General features: G+C 40.2%; 1 protein-coding gene across 2 annotated transcripts; it reads right to left on the bottom strand.

Moving 5' to 3' along the window:
* Positions 1 to 29: 29 nt before the first annotated feature.
* LOC104089816 (serine/threonine-protein phosphatase BSL1) lies at positions 30 to 16,544 on the bottom strand. 2 transcript variants are annotated; one of them, XM_070188391.1, is made up of 21 exons: positions 16,463 to 16,544; positions 15,660 to 15,720; positions 15,242 to 15,320; positions 15,056 to 15,135; positions 14,869 to 14,963; positions 12,753 to 12,852; positions 11,776 to 11,845; positions 11,301 to 11,402; positions 10,840 to 10,921; positions 10,575 to 10,745; positions 4,244 to 4,415; positions 3,961 to 4,159; positions 3,720 to 3,887; positions 3,348 to 3,586; positions 1,988 to 2,072; positions 1,798 to 1,896; positions 1,529 to 1,728; positions 1,383 to 1,458; positions 921 to 1,056; positions 706 to 845; positions 30 to 601 (listed from the first exon to the last, which is right to left on the bottom strand). In XM_070188391.1, exons 3-21 carry the CDS (start codon positions 15,254 to 15,256, stop codon positions 518 to 520), a joined length of 2,313 nt encoding a protein of 770 aa, XP_070044492.1. In that variant the 5' UTR covers positions 15,257 to 15,320; positions 15,660 to 15,720; positions 16,463 to 16,544; the 3' UTR covers positions 30 to 517. The 2 variants fall into 2 exon arrangements, with proteins under 2 accessions (XP_070044492.1, XP_009593091.1); XM_009594796.4 differs by lacking the exon at positions 16,463 to 16,544 and adding an exon at positions 15,959 to 16,448.
* Positions 16,545 to 17,009: the final 465 nt, after the last annotated feature.

Consider the following 17,009-nt stretch of genomic DNA (forward strand, 5'->3'; position numbering starts at 1 on the left):
GCTGTACCAAGTAATGCAACACTTAAAAATTCAGGCAGTTGAATACTTTTATTGATTGAAACCCAAATATTTCAACCTTAAAGGGTCTGCGACATGATCTGGTACATGTCGACGTAGATGATTTTTCTAATTTCAGTGAAATAATATTTTACAGGGAAGCCACACTGATAATTAAGTTAAGAAAAAACACATCCGTAGCTTTTTACATCACAACACCTAGCACTCTGCTAACAATACTCCCTTTTCTATAAATAACCCTGTTTAAACTTCATTAATATTAATCTATATCAATTTTTCACTCTCTTTAACAGCTAAACCTCTACCTCTCCAGCTATGTTACATGTTGGATGCCTTCTGACTAGTATCTGTAGAATACAACAGGGCTTCTGTAGACTGTACGGAAATAGTTACATGGTCGATCTGTGCTGAATTTCCAAGCAATTTATGAATGCATCACAACGGAATTTGTGACTCCACAATAGAGCAAAATGAAATATCCAAAATAGACGACTGGGCATCAAATATAGGCAAGTGAGCTCCGGTCATGATCTGGTTGTGGACGACCCCTAGTAGGAGTAGGCGGCCTTTGAATGTTGAGTTCCTAAAGACAAAGAACATCTATAAGTACACCTCAGTAGGAAACAATATGACAATTGTAAAATAAAATGTCTGCTCAAATAGGAAAAAATAAAGTAATATTAGTACCTGCATCCAAGTGTCCTCCATTACTCGTTCTGGAGACGTTTCAGGGGATTGAAGAGGAGGAGGCAAAGGATGGATCAACTTTGGAACAATAACCAACCCTCTGCCTACTACTAGTATAGCACCAGCATTGTTGGCGGTTCCTGAATGTACTTTCTTGGTTAGAATGCGTACTGTAATACATGGGAAAGAAAAAAACTTTAGTATTTAATGCATACCACAATAGTTGGTGGCAGAAAAAAGAGTGATCAGCTGCCCCTGGGCAAATCTTTCAAATCCATCCATAACACACTCATGTGCTCTTATAATCAGCTGTAGTTTGTTTTTCTTGCAGAAGTCAGTAACACGATCAGGCTGCAAAGTTGTGAAAGCCACAATTGTCGTAAGATCACATTGTAGTTTGTAAATGAAACTTGACATGAAAAATATAAGGTCCCATATGATAGTAGACATGTGCATCCTTCTGTTAATCCGTAATATGGTGGATCAAATCACGAATAATAAATAAAAATTGAGTTTAAAAGAAAAGAAAAAATTTCAGTGAAGACCATACAAGATGAAAAACACAGAATTAAGAAATTTAACACTTAAAATGATTTATCTATCGCAGGCTGTCTGAAACTTTTACTATCAATTATCTAGTTGAACTGGTGAAATCAATTAAAAAAAGCGTGACATACCCCAAATGTTACAAGACCAGGCCCTCTGGCATTAGGTCTTAATCCTTCTACACTGTCATTTTCTGTGGGATCAGACCTGCAAATAAAATCAATGACAAAAATCTTTCCCTGAATGCTTGACAGACGGTATTGAAAAAGCAACATACCATAGCAAATCCATTAAGACTATCGAACCAGCATCCATTGTTATAGGCCTCTCTATCTTTTCTATCTGCTCAACTGAATTAATTGACCTCCCTATGCCACCATGCATGCAGATGATTTTCTTTTCGATGAGGGCAGCCAATGGAAGATAGTTAAAAAGCTGATTGAAACGCGTCCATGCCCAGATCCCATCACTCTCTCCCTACATGGATGTCTTACATCAGAATAGCCCAATACATTTTAAGGATATATATTCGACATTATAACTTACCATTCTCTCGATGCATTCAATACGGAAGCCAAAAAGTGCATTTATATCAGCAGCTTCATGATTCCCCCTTATCAAATGTACATTCTCTGGATATTCAATCTGAAATTTAGAACAAGTGAACGATTTGGTTAAATAAAGGGATGTCAATACATGACAGGCAAAGTACCATGTTAGACAAGTCAAGGATTACCTTCAGAGCTAGGAGTAAAGTGATTGTCTCCAAGCTGTGCTGTCCTCGATCAACGTAATCACCCAGAAACAAATAGTCAATGTAACTGAAACACACAAAGCAGTGTGTCATCAGACACTAGAGAAGTTGATAACGGGAGATAGAGTACAATAGTAAATATTTCATTAATTGTTAAAAAGCTTCAAAACTGTTTAACATTTTCTTTTGATTGTTACAAAGTGATAACAACTTTCGAGCCTCAGAAAGACAAACATCAAACTTCTTAGTTTATAGACGATGAAATTATAGCAAAAATAATCTTGCAAATAATGGCGGACCTTAGGAATCAAGACATTGATCTTTCAGGCACAAGAAATAGTATTTAATAGGATAATTAACAGTCTTCGGCATATTGGTCAGCAAAATATAAATATCTAGACACTGGATTTTCTACTTAGTGACAGGGATAAAGAACTTGCAACATCGACCTGGGGATTCACTTTTTTTTTGTGTGTGGTAAGAATCCAGAGATTCATTGTTTTCAGCTTTGAAACTCGGGGGGATAATGGGACCCACCCCTCTAACCACCTCTTAAATACCAGACTTGGTTCATCAGCCAGGATTCGAACTTCTGATGTGTGCCTACCACACATCCCCCGTTGTTCTACCTATGTTGAACCAAAGTTGAGAGCTGGAGAATATGGATTACTAGCAATTTAGTTTGGCAAAACCAACAATAGTGGTAAAACTATATCAAAAGTACAGTATTCCAGACTTCCAACTAATAATTCCTTTAACAGGCTACCTAAGGCCAAAGAACGAACACTTGTCCGGATACTTAAGTAGTAAAAAAGTATTAGGAAGCTGCGCACCCATGAACTTATGAGCAGGTTTAGAGTCAAATAGGAGATATTCCACAGAATCCAACTAACACTTTAAGCTAAGGAGGAGTTATCCCAATTATTTAAGCTATCATATCATATGCTAGGCAAACTAATCTTTCTTTGGCAGGGGTAGCTGTCATCTATAAGTTTGTCGCTGACTGCTGGTGCTAGGAGACATTCTTTACACTCTGATCATGGAAGATTTTCTTCCCCTAAGTTATTTTACTACAACTACTACTTCTGTATATGGCTGATTATCTGCAGAAGGATTTTGACAAGGATGAATAAACTTTCCTGGACAAATTAAATTTCAGATTCCTTTCAACTTATCTCAAATTTAACATAATTACTTCCTTTACTCATCTTTGTTCAGAGTTAAGATAATTAGATTTGGGAAGCATGCTAGAAACTGAAACGCAAGCTTATGTTGAAATTGTTCAGAGCAGTCTGGCTACTACAAATGAAAAACCTAATGGTCAAGCTTCGATCAGACTTACGTAATATCTCCAGCAGTTGAAGGAAATCCATATTCATCAAATAGCCGCATCAGATCACCAAACTGTCCATGAAGATCACCAAAGACTTTGACAGGAGCTTTCAATTGAAGTACTGTAGGCTCATGCATGAAGATCTGCTCAGCTGCATAACAAAGCTCACCCACTTCATATGAATCGAGAAAGAACTTTCTATTAACAGGTGCTTTCCAATTTCGCGGCCTAAGCAAAGTGGATATGATCTGCAATACAGCAACAGAAGATTACATATTCCGACAAGTAAAGATCAGCAAAAGGAATATAACAAATAGAGATTACTGTTGTTAAATCATTAAGGATTGAGAAAAAAAGAAATTGCAGCTTGCTGGGGCTTACCTTCTTATGCAATCCTTGAGGTGATTTCTGCCGCGCGAATTTTTTTGTTGGATTTGAAATATCATTATATGAGGGAAGCATTCGTCTGCTCTCATTTTCAAATTGATCCAATGACAATTGCCTCACCATTCCCCCCAGGTTCCCAACAGTTTCTTTTGCAACTACAACCTGCAGTATTAGAAAAGTGATTTCGCCGCCTGCCAAAATAAACTAACACTAGACGAAAGAGCAGAGTACATACAGCTCTAGTATGGAGGCGGACAGCTGACTCACTGTCGCTACCCTCAGAACCGGTGTCTGGAACTTGAGAGCTCTCGTCTGAGACGGATGTTTCTTCAGGAGTGGCAGACGCAGCCTGCGCTAATTGCCAGACAGCATTAGCAGCCTCAGCTTCAGCAGCAAAATCCTTGGTCAATTTTTCCATAGAATCTTTATCCATGCTGTTAAAATGCAACGCTTCAAATAATGAGGATGAGCTAAATGAAAAATGATATCAAGAACTAGAGATAACAGCGAAATATTACCTCAACCCACCAGATGGGTGGATCTCTGGTTTTCCATCTGGAGTTAATATATTTGAGTTGTTTGACATTGGAGAGCCAACGGTTGGGACTCTCTCAGATGTTAAGACTGGGGAATTGATGTCAGAATGTAATGGAGAATTTTCTGCAATCAGACATTCATCCAAAAGCGTATCTGCAGCCAAAGTATCTGATTTAAGAACACCGTGAAACCAAATGATCCAGTGAGTATCTTGATCAGCATGCGACTAACAAAAGCATAGACCACCCTTACTATGAGGTTCTTTTGGTTCCATATGAAGGTCCTTTCCACAATAACATTCATTGCAAAACTAAAATGAGATGGAGGGGGTACTTGTTTGATGTAGGAATATTGGTTTTTTTTTTTTGCAAAACTAATATTCCTACAGCAAACAAGTATTCCCTCCATCTCATTTTATGTGACATAGTAAGTATGGAGCACGGAGTGTTACAAGGAAAGTCAGCACTAACAAGAGAAGAAAAATATGAAAGTAGTAGTTGATAAGTTAGTGTAACAGTGAAGACATTTATTAGAAGGGAGGGGAGGGGAAATTAGTCTCTGAGGGGAGGGGAGGGCTCACCGGATCAGTGGACTAAGCCGGAATCAGACGTTAGATCGAGAAGAGACGGGAGGTTTGAATTTGGGAGAAGAAGACAAAATTTTAACAGGAGGAAAAGACGTGAATGGGTTAGTGATGCGGGCTGGAAAGGCAGAATGGGCCGGTCCTCTTTTAACTATCATAGGGCCGGGCAAGATTTCAGCAAGTATAGGCCTGGGCCTCCACACATAGGCCAAGCAACTTTTCCCAATTCTATTAGAATTGATCCCAAGGGGCCCAGATTATATCAAGCTGCGTCTGATAAGGCTCCTAAGCATATGGGAGCCGTCGCTCCTTCTTCTTCTGTCAATGATGCCTCACACAGTGGTATTTCTTCACCAAGCACTAGTGACCTGCGCCCCTCTTCGGCCACTGCTCCAGGGGCAGCACCGGCTAAAGCTGATGGTGTCATTCCACGGCCCCCGCCTCTGATGGACCCAACTCCATCGCCCCCTCATCTCCCCCTGTGCTGAGGTTACAATACAAGCTCCTTCCTCTTCTGGGGAGATTGCTGCGCTTGCCCCAACTGATGTCAGAAGCGGGCCAGTAATACCAGTTAATATGCCGCCAAGGGTTCCATCACGTTACCTTGCCAGAGAGGCATTAATTTCAGAGGTTGGTGCCTCTCAAGGAAACGACGAGATCCACCCGGCACCTAAAGTTCTTATTGCTAGCAATGCTATGGTCTTGCATTCCTCCGGTAGGGGCAAGGAAAAGGTACTTACAGAAGACGCATGTCCAATTTCGTCACGGATTAGAGAAAGGGATATGTCCTTCTGGATGGAGGATAAACTATTAAACTTTGGGAAGTTCTTAGGTGTTTCTTTTGAAGGGAAGGAAGATAGGGTGCTAGAACTGTTGAGGGAGATTGAACAACAGTCTTTTTACGAAGGTGCAGGGAGAGAGTTGGGTAAAGGTGTTAAGCAAAATAACTTAGGGGATGTAGTGGTGTATCAGAGAAGGGGCCGGGTGTGTGACAGGGAGAAAGGGACCTCGGCTAGGGGGGTGAGGAAATGGGGGCTATTGTTACTTATGGAAGTTAAGATTCTTTCATGGAATGTGAGGGGAATGAATGACCCAAACAAAAATGGCCATCATCAAAGTGGGAGTTAGGGAGTGTGGTGCCAACCTAGTTTGTTTTCAGGAGACCAAAATGGAAGTTTTGTCGGATGCGATCGTGAGAAGTGTCTGGAGAGGTAGTTGGGTGAAATATGACTGGGTTCCAGCAACGGGAAGTGCCGGGGGCATTCTACTTATGTGGGATGATAGAAGTTTGGAGGTAAAGGAGATTAGGAAGGGAGTTTTTTCTTTAGCAACTCTCGTCAAAGATAGAGTGAGTGGGGTGGAGTGGGGATTTGGGGAAGTGTACGGACCGGTAGGGGAAGGGTCCAATGTGTCTTTCTGGGAGGAACTGGCCAATATTATGGGGGAATAGGACATTCCATGGGTTCTAGGGAGAGACTTTAACACTATTAGATTCCCGGATAAGAGATTAGGGTGTAATCTGATTTCGAGGGCCATGGAGGAGTTTTTTGACTTCATCAATGATCACTTTCTCATTTGATCTTCCTCTGTCAGAGGAAAGGTTTACTTGGGCCAGGGCGGAGGATTCCAACTCAAGGTCTAGACTTGATAGATTTCTGATATCGCCCTCCTGGGATGAGCTGGTGCCAAATGTGCTGCAGATTCCTTTACCTAGGCTGACTTCGGATCATTTGCCTATCTTGCTAGATGGATGCAGAGGGAGGGGGGTGCGTGCTCCCTTCCGATTCGAGAACATGTGGTTGAAAGTGCCAGGATTTGGTGACAAAGTGAAAGAATGGTGGACAAGCTACGGGGTATCAGGGTCACCATCATTCCGTCTGTCGAAGAAACTCAAATTGCTCAAGGGAGATATTATTAGGTGGAATAAGGAGGTCTTCGGGAGGGTAGAGGTCAAAATGAGGGAGCTTATGCATGAATTGGGGGAATTAGAGAGAGGGGAAGGGTCGAGGGAGCTAGATGAATCTGAGAAAGCGAAATTGGGGGAGGTTAAGAGGGAAATAGTCGAGTTAGCAATAGCTCAGGAGACTAGTTGGCGGCAAAAATCAAGGGCGTTCTGGTTAAAGGAGGGGGATTCGAATACCAAGTTTTTCCACAGGGTTGCGGTTGCAAATCGAAGGAGAAACTTCATAGAGTCCTTAGTTGTGGATGGGGTGAGGATTGAGGGAGATGAGGAGGTAAAAGGGGCGATAGTGGGGTTTTATGAGAACTTATACAAAGAGGAAGTTAGTTGGAGGCCTACTTTGGGGGGAATAAAGTTCAACCACATAGGGGAGGGAGACAGTGAGTGGCTGGAAAGAGCTTTCGAGGAGGAGGAGGTGCACGATGCTGTGTCGAGTTGTTCTGGTGATAAGGCCCCCGGGTCTGATGGTTTCTCCTTGGCCTTCTTCCAGCTCTGTTGGGACACCATTAAGGGGGAGTTGATGGAAGCCATTGAATACTTCCACGTGAATGGTGCTTTCGAGAGAAGTATCAATGCTTCTTTTATTACTATTGTACCTAAGAAGGAAGGCGCATCTTGTATCAGAGACTACAGGCCTATCAGTCTCGTGGGGAGCATTTACAAGATTATTTCTAAAGTGCTCTCCAACAGACTCAAGAAGGTTCTTGACGTATCTGTTTCGTCCTCCCAGAATGCGTTTGTGGAAGGTAGGCAAATCCTGGATGCTGCTCTGGTGGCAAATGAACTTGTAGACTCCAGAAGGAAAAATAGAGAACCCGACTTACTGTGCAAGTTGGACCTTGAGAAGGGTTTCGACCATGTCAATTGGGAGTTCCTGGACTTCATTATGAAGCGGATGGGGTTTGGGGAAAGATGGAGGGGATGGATCAAGTTCTGCATTTTCCTCAGTCAGATTCTTTGTCCTGGTTAATGGTAGCTCGTGTGGTTTCTTTGGCAGCTCTAGGGGTCTCAGGCAAGGTGACCCCATATCCCCCATGCTATTCATTTTAGTGATGGATGCTCTGAGTAAAATGATGGATCGTGCGGCGGGTGGAGGTTTCTTGAGAGGATTCTCAGCTCCGATCGGGGTGCTCAGTGCCCGAAGAGTCTATCATTTGCTTTTTGCGGATGACACCCTGGTTTTCTGTGATGCCGATATGGATCAGTTGACCTGCCTAAAGCAGGTACTGCAGTGGCTTCAGATAGTATCAGGACTCAAAATCAACCTCGGCAAGTGTGAGATTTTCCCGGTGGGTGAGGTTGCTAACATTGATGCTTTGTCTCATGTTCTCGGATGCAAGTTAGCCTCTCTTCCCACTACTTACCTGGGTCTACCATTGGGCGCTTTGCATAAGGATACTACGGTTTGGAATCCAGTCATTGAAAGGGTTGAAAAAAGATTAGCAGGCTGGCAGAAACGGTACTTGTCAAAAGGCGGTAAAGAAGTGCTTATCAAAAGCACTTTGTCGAGTATCCCTACCTATTACTTGTCCCTGTTGCAAGCTCCTGCGAGCATCACAAAAAAACTGGAGCGGCTTCAAAGGAAGTTTCTTTGGGATGCGGCAGATGGAACTAGAAAGTTTCATCTAGTGAATTGGCAGACAGTCACTTCCCCAAAGAAGTGAGGTGGACTTGGAGTAAAAGATCTTAGGGTATTCAACATAGCTTTGTTGGGGAAGTGGTTGTGGAGATTCGGGGTAGAAAAGTATGCTCTATGGAGGGAGGTCATAGTAGAAAAGTATGATTCCACGGGAGGGGGTTGGAGGAACAAGGCAATCACAGCATCATTTGGGTGTGGCATGTGGAGGAACATCATGAAGAACTGGGAAGCTTTCTATGGCAACATCACTTACAAAGTGGGAGATGGAAGGAGAATCAGTTTTTGGAATCACAGGTGGTGTGGAGAGGATACTCTGAGGGTCTCTTTCCCCACGTCTTCAGAGTTTCAAACCAGAAGGAATTGATGGTCCAACAGATTCGCAAGGAGCATGAAGGGGGTAGTATGGGACCTCTCTTTTAGAAGGAACATACAAGATTGGGAGATTTCGGAGCTCCAAAACTTGTTGGCACTGCTATACAGGCAAGACATGCCCCATCCATCTTGCGATTTTTGGAGATGGGGGTTGTGTGGCGATGGTTTGTTCATCGTAAAGTCATTTTACCAGAGTATGTTGGCGAGAGAGGAGGCTACTTTTCCATACTCATCGATCTGGATTCCTAAGGCGCCCACGAAGGTGTGCTTTTTTGCATGGCTAGCAGCGAGGGGAGTGATCTTGACAGCTGAAAATTTGCGAAAGAGAGGAATTACACTTGTTAGTTAGTGCTACATGTGTAAAAGCTCAGGGGAAGAAGTTGATCATCTTCTGCTGCATTGCCCTGTGTCCTGGGGTTTGTGGAGGGCAATCTTGAATCTTTTTGGTGTTCAATGGGTGATGCCAAACACTGTAAAGGAAATGCTATATAGCTGGGCCGGTTTCCGTAGAAGAAGCAAGCAAAAGGCGTGGAAGTTCGCCCTATTAGCTCTCACGTGGATAGTCTGGGGAGAGAGAAATAGGAGAGTTTTTGATGGGATTGAGTTTCCGTTTTCACATCTTAAGAATAGTCTTTTATCTTTGATCGCTTTTTGGTGCACACATATAGCCCCTGCTTGTGTAAAAGATTGCGCGTCTTTTGTAGAGAATCATGTTCGATATAAATTCTCTACTTTTTGGTATACTTCTTGTATGCGGGAGTTTTTTCTCCCTTTTGATTAATACAATTTACTTTATAAAAAAAACAGTGAAGACATTTGACCACTGGTTAAAGCTGAAATGTATCTGTGAATTTTAATCTTTGTAATCATTGTAAATTCACCTTAAATATTTTCGAAGGTCCTAAAATCGAAGTGTCATACAAATTGGGACAAAAAGAGTACAAAATGCTACTTCTACCAACATAAAATATCCGTGCATGTGACTTGCCAAATTCATCTCTTAGGTACGACATCAATCTGCTCTCACTCTTACAAAAATATTATGAATTTAAAACCAAAGATCTCACTAGCTAGCTTATTATTACTTCAGAAAGGACATATGACCTTAAATTTAGCTAACCTTTCCCAAGTCATTGTTCATCGCTCTCTTCAATAATTATCTAATGCTGGACTAATGATTGTAAATTCCGTCTAAAATTTGATTTCTTATGGGTACGTAAAAAAGAAGAAAAAAGTCATTGTATCACATCTGTTGCTGAAAGTGAATAAACTCCGAGCATTTGACAATCCTTTTATAGATGGAGTGCTAACAGAAGAATTTTGCTTAGAGGGTGTTTGGATTGGCTTTTAAGCTGGTCAAATAAGCTTTTAAGCTCTTTTTAGCTTTTCCCAGTGTTTGGCAAAGTCAAAAAGTGCTTAAAATAATTTAAAAATTGCTTAAAACAAGCCAAAAGCAAGAAGCTGGGCAATCCCAACTTATTGCTTTTTGGCTTAAAAGCTATTTATGCGGAAAAGCCACTTTTTTTAAGCCAATTCAAACGGACTCTTAGTCACACAGACCTTTATAGAAACCCTAACCTTCTCAGAGCTTAACTCATGTAAATACATTTATCACTAGATCGAGCATTCTGCAAGATAAGTGTACAGAGATTAACCAGTTGAAGCTTTTTTACTAGTTGGGAGTGTGGTTATTAAAAGGAGAAGAATAGACATCATTCGAACAGTCTAAAATCTGCATCTGCCTGCGGCTTTCATTACCTCCTCTAAGACCACCATAGATATATATCCGAACACCAACAGATGCAGCTGCATGCCGACAGCGACGCATAAGCTCCAAAGAAGGATCTTGTTCAGCGTGGGCCTTGCTACCACGTGAAGCGGTTACCAGGCCATTTCTATCTAGCCAAACTCCAGCTGCTGTGTCCAACACTTTTAAAAGCAATAAAATTGAAAAGATTTAATGACATCCCATTGACAATATATACGCAATCAAATTATGCACAAAGGATAATCCCACATTTACCTGCAACAGCTGCTTCACCTTCTACTGCACGTCCACCTCTAAGAACACCTCCTGTAACATGCAATCTTGCACCAACAAATACCTGATCACCGGCAAAAATGATATTCAAAAATTTTCAGAAAAAGTGTGGACCGTGGGAGGCAAACAGGATAGACATGACCCAAACTGCAGAAATATTACTCCCACACTCATTCCTCTTAGTCTGTCCCAAAAAGAATGACACCTTTCTCTTTTTGGAAGTTATTTAATCTTAGCGTCCCCATTTTACTCTTAACGATATGACTTGTTTGGACCCACTTGATATAGAAGTTCATTCTTTTTTAAGGAGAGAAAAGATGAAAAGACATGTAGAAAGATAATTTTGGTAGTTTGCATATATTTAGCTTACATGTCAAAAATCTTCTTTAGTTTCTGAAGTCAAACACTTACACAGAAAATAGAACAGAGGGAGTAGTACTCACCGCAGCATGTTGATACCTCGGTGATGGTGCTACTCCTGGTGCAAGAGTCCACTCCCACTGACCATTCCTATGCATAAGCAGGCCATAAGCATCTGTTAAGGGCTGCACATGGAAGCACATCCAGGAATCAGCAACCACATCATCTAAAGGCTACATATCAAAAGCACTATCCAGGTCGTAACCAACAGTAACAGAGGCCATCCTCATTTAGGACTATTAGTTGCATTAACAGCTGCTGAAAGAACAATTACATATCCAAGAAGATTGAGCTTACAAACACCTAAAACCAGCTACTTTAGTTTTCCTTTGTATGCCAAAACATAACACAATTTGAATGCCATTTTCAAAATAATGTTAAAAATCTAACAAACTGTGAGCATCAGCTAAAAAGAACTCGCTATTTTGAAGCAGGAAACAAGCCAGTGGAAGAGTTTATCAGTCTAAATGTTGATGACTATATAAACAACTTACTTACCGTGCCTGAAGCATCTCTCCCACCACAAAGCAAAAACATGCCATCGGTCCGAGCACTAGCTGTTGCATACCTAAGAGAACATAAATTTTCAGTACCATTATGAGTAAGAAAACCACACCATGAATGAGTATGTAGGCTACCAAGAACAAATAATAAGTACAAAGAACAAGAGAGAGTGAGAGAAAGAGCGTGCGAGAGAGAGAGAGAGAGAGAGAGAGAGAGAGAGAGAAGCAACCGTAGATTGAAAAGGCAAAATAAAAGAAGTCTACTGTGGTAAGATTGAAGGAGAGAATTATGTTGGAAGCAGAATCTTGGTGGAGGTATCAAGTCAAAGACATTTTCTGATCAACTACTTCAGAGAGGTATGACAGAGTAAATAATAACTGCGAGATAGCAGCACCAGACAGTTTTCAATGGACAATTTCGAGGACAGAAACACATTTTCATAGCATATGGGGAAGAGATATATAAAAAGTGGATATGTGCTTCTGCAATAAAATAAAAAGAATTGAAAGAACGCCATAAGTTGCGAAGTGGCATTTTATGCCCAACGCGGTGACAAGGTATGAATAGAAGACACATGGGTGATCAGTGATCTGAACAGAGAGATTAAAGAGGAGAAAGTCCTAAATGGGTCAAGCGACTCAAGCCCTTGCTCAGAATTAAAGGATCCTCGCATAAGCTCATAGATGAATAAGTACGCCAATACCTCAAGAGTAAATATTTTTGTTACTCCCGTCTATCATTTGTCACCTAGTTTCTGAGAAACGCTTCTATAGTCAACCCAGAACAGCTTTTTAGCATGAACATAGGGTAGTATTCAATGGATATAGAAGATCTATTTGTCTGAAATTCATGAATTGGACTATCTAATGATAGTACATTAACAACAACAATAACATCAAGAAAAACCAACCAGGAAGACCCTCGAAGTTACCAAGAATACTTGGAACTGAGATTAAACAGTGGAGACTCACATTCTAGCTGACGGTTTATCGCCTTCTGGATTGAGCCTCTGCCACACATAAGGTTTCTGAGCAGTATCCAACGCCCAAGCATCAGACAGAACTCTTTTCCCTGGAAATCAGTGAAAATTAAACATATAGAATATATACGAGGGCTAAGCAACAGAGAGCTATAAACTACATGCAGCATATATGTTTTTTGAGAAGGAAATTTCATGCAGCATATATATGTTCAGCATAGAACTCTCAATCCATCTGAAAGGCAAGCTGCAGAATGAGTTATGACGTGCATTATTCAATCAAGTCAACTTGATCCAAAACAATGGATGTTTGTCTAGGACAGCTAAGGAAAAGAGGTCTTCCAATCATCTTTTATCAGTCACGTTACAGGGTTTTATAAAGGTAAATTTTTTAACAGTTTATCCTTTGACTGTGAGATGATAAAGTAATGCTACCACTGCATATTTCTTTTTGCTGTCTCTTTTCTGCTCCTAAGGTATGCCTAAAAACTGTGATAAACCATGCGCTTTTAATCTTCAAAATTACATTGTTATGGATACATCACACTGTTACTGAGATTTTAGGAAAAATAAATGTGGTCAGATCATGCTATGACACCATTGAAGTAAAGTCGTGGAAAACTAAGCTAGATCAAGACATAACTATCCATAATGTTATTCCAAATATGATAATTCTATTTATGACTACATAGTCAGTCAGTAAGCAATCTATCAATGAACTACGCCTCAATCCCAAATCAATTAAGGTCAACTATATGAATTGTCTATACTAATTCTGCTCTATTTAGGTACATTTCATTCGAATAATAAAATAGTTTGCTTAAGGCAATGAGAGGTTCTCTAAATCTCACAATTATCTCCACATGGACGATTAGTATAATCCCAACTAGTTCGTATCACCTATACAAATCCTTTATTTGCATCATGCTCCTACTTTGTTTCCATTGTGTTCTGATCTTTGCTAAATATGCATTGGTTCCTAGAGATTTTAAGTCTTTTGAGACAACTCTCCTTCAAGTGATTTTACTCATACCTCATCTCCTTTTTAATACCTTTTAAACTAACATTTCATACGTACTGGAGCATATGGAGGTCTATGTAAGTCATGGCTAAACTATCCAATGCAGTCTTCTCCATAAACCTGGTTAGGAAACAGATCTTGGGTCTAAGCTAACCCCCAAAACCTAGTTATTGCTCTATAAAAAAGCTAGCTAATGAGGCGAGGATTGCCGAAAATCATATAAGGAGACAACAATCCATACCCTCAACCAGTGTAGGATTCTAACCCCCCCCCCCCCCATACACACACACACACACACACCCCACACACACACGCGCGCGCGCCTAAAATTAGACATTTGGAGCAAGGACACCATAACATAGGACCCCAACATTTCGATAAACCAAGAATAGGGATGGATCATACCCTTCATGCCATGTTAAAAAAATGAACCTTGAGCCTAACTCAATCCTAAAAGTAGCTCATGAGGTGAGAATTATCCAACACTAAATAAGAAGACAACAGTTCATGCCCTCAACCAATGTAGGACTCCAACATCTTCATGGTTGCCAGTTGTACCATCTGTTAGACTTTATTATTTCTAATCTTGCCCAATCTTGTATTACTTCGCATCAATCTTAACATTTGCATTTCTAGGACATTCATCTTATGACTATGTTTGGGCCTAAGAGGCCAATGTTCACTCTCTCATAACATTGTTGGTCTGATAAATGTTCTATAAAATCAGCATTTTACTTTAGTGGCTATCTTTCGTTCTTACATCTTCATTCCTCTTCTATGAAGGGGAGAGCGGCAAAACTAGCCAGTGCATATATGTTTTTTCTTACTTTGACTTGTCCTAAAACCCTAATTCTCTAGAGTGCTTCTCTGTGATTCCAACTTTTGGTTGGCCAAACTTGTGTGTGTGTGTGTTGGTTGTGGGGGGGGGGCTCGAAGATATGTAGCATATCTCATCTGCTCATAGTCATAATGAATACAGCCTGCAGTGAATTATGTTGAGAGTTGAAAGAACGCAAACTCTATCTTCTGATAAGGTAATAGGAAAAAGAACCTGCTCAATCAGTAATTCATAGAAATATTTGCTCACCATCATTGCCACTGACAGTTACCAGATATCTTTGTGCAACCAAGTCCATTACATGGCCATACCGCGGTCCAGGACCCTGACCTTGAACAACAACTCTAGAAACAAACGAGGTAATTAGTCATGGACCGAGAGCTGTACAATAATTAAAAAAAGGAGATGAAATTCAACTGCATATCCAGAAGCTAACCTATGCCACTTGAATTTGTCATTAGTCAAGTCAAGCACATAAAGATCATCAGTTGAATGCCCTGCCGGTCCTATCCCACCCTAGTAACAAAACAGCAAGAGATATGGAGTAGTAGTTATTGTTTCTAATGATCATTTTAGTAATAAAAATAAAAACGATAATACTTTAATTTAGCTTTCTGATCACCTGAAATACAACCATAGTTCCAACAGCCGCAGCCGCATGTGCAGCCCTTGGTGAAGGTGGGTCACCAGCAGGTCTAACTCTGGTTAATTCGAAGAGCATGAAATCAGTATCACCACCATTAAGAAACTATCATCATTTAGATTCCAAACTTCCCTTAAACCCCACCACACACAAAGAGTGACGTTGTAGCGGAGCCAGAAATTTTAACAAGGGGATTCAAAAAAAATACAAACTTGCATAGAGAGGGAATACACTTAACTATCAAGGTGATTCAACAATTCACATATATACAAAAAAAAGTTTGTTTTTACCCTATTTTTTCAGTGTAATATTTTAACAAATGGGATTCAATTGAACCCCCTTCAACACACTTAGCTCTGCAGATCCTAGAAGAATTAGAGAAGTAGAGAAAACACACCTGGTCCATTTTCTGGTAAGAACATCATATGAATGAACACAATTGGTTACACCAGCCAGCCCTAAAAATCAAGATTAACACCCAATTAAGCTAAGTATCAGTCCAAGAAACAGCAAAGTTTCAATCTTTACACAAAAAGGGCAAACATCATATGGAATGAACACAATTGGTTACACCACCCAGCCCTAAAATCAAGATTAACACCCAATTAAGCAAAGTATCAGTCCAAGAAACAGTAAAGTTTCAATCTTTAGACAAAAGGGTCACAAAGCAAATAGGGTAAAAGAGAAGAATTTTACGTATGCCAGGAGCAGCACCACTGCCACCCTCAATAGCAGTGGCGCCACCAAAGAGGATGAGTCTTGGACCATGAATTTTGGTAGCGGCTACAGCAGTAAGAGTATGACCACAACGTGGACCTGGGGCATCATCATCTGTGTCCCAAAACGTCTCCAAAATACGATAGGTTGGAGCCGGATGTAGCCACGGCTTCGAACCCATCACCAAAAAGTTACAAACTTTCTAATGTACACAAGTACAACAAACAAACTTCTTACTTGCAGAGCAAAAAGACTGAGAATTACAGAACATAAAAGTGGATGTTTTTTGGATCTTGAGAGAGGACATAAAAAGGAAATGACTTAAAGTAGTAATACAGGTAGTAGCAGGAGTAGCTGGCTAACTCACTTTTCAAAGTTGGGCATGGGAATAATGTTTAATATTTTTGAAATTATTTTTCTTTTTTTGTTGAGAGAAATGCAAAAAATGGTGATGAAGATGATGTTGAATCATAAAGTTTTTACCTTGTGTTGTTTGATTTGGGAAAAAATGAATGTGGGGAGGAAGAAAGATTGGTCAACCAGATATCGTATTGCTAACTTATTTCCAAAGGGAAACGCTGCCTGCTTGGTCAAATTTTAGACTTGGAAGTCTACAACTTGAAGCATTGAAATCAACTTAAATCATATTTCCTTCTAGACTTCAAAGCTAAAATAAAATTAAAGAAACCCTGGAAAAATCTACACAAATATGTGCATGCTTAAATCATGTTTACTTATTATGGCTAAGTGGAGTAATAAAATGAGATTAAAAAGTTAATTAATCATGATTAAGTGATAACCTTTCGTATTCTTTTCTTGTGGGAATTAAAAAAATCGCTAAATCGCACCAAACCGATAATTCGAGTCAAACCGGAAAAAAAAAAAATCGATGTAGTTTGGTTTGATTTGGTTTGGTATTGAAAAATAAAACCCGACCATAAATGATTTTGTTTAGTTTTAACTTAAAAAAGTCAAACCGAAACCAAACCAAACCAAACCAACCCGATAGCACATTTATATAATTTTAAAA

This window comes from Nicotiana tomentosiformis, chromosome 1 (genome assembly GCF_000390325.3).
Source record: "Nicotiana tomentosiformis chromosome 1, ASM39032v3, whole genome shotgun sequence".
Lineage (NCBI taxonomy): Eukaryota > Viridiplantae > Streptophyta > Magnoliopsida > Solanales > Solanaceae > Nicotiana > Nicotiana tomentosiformis.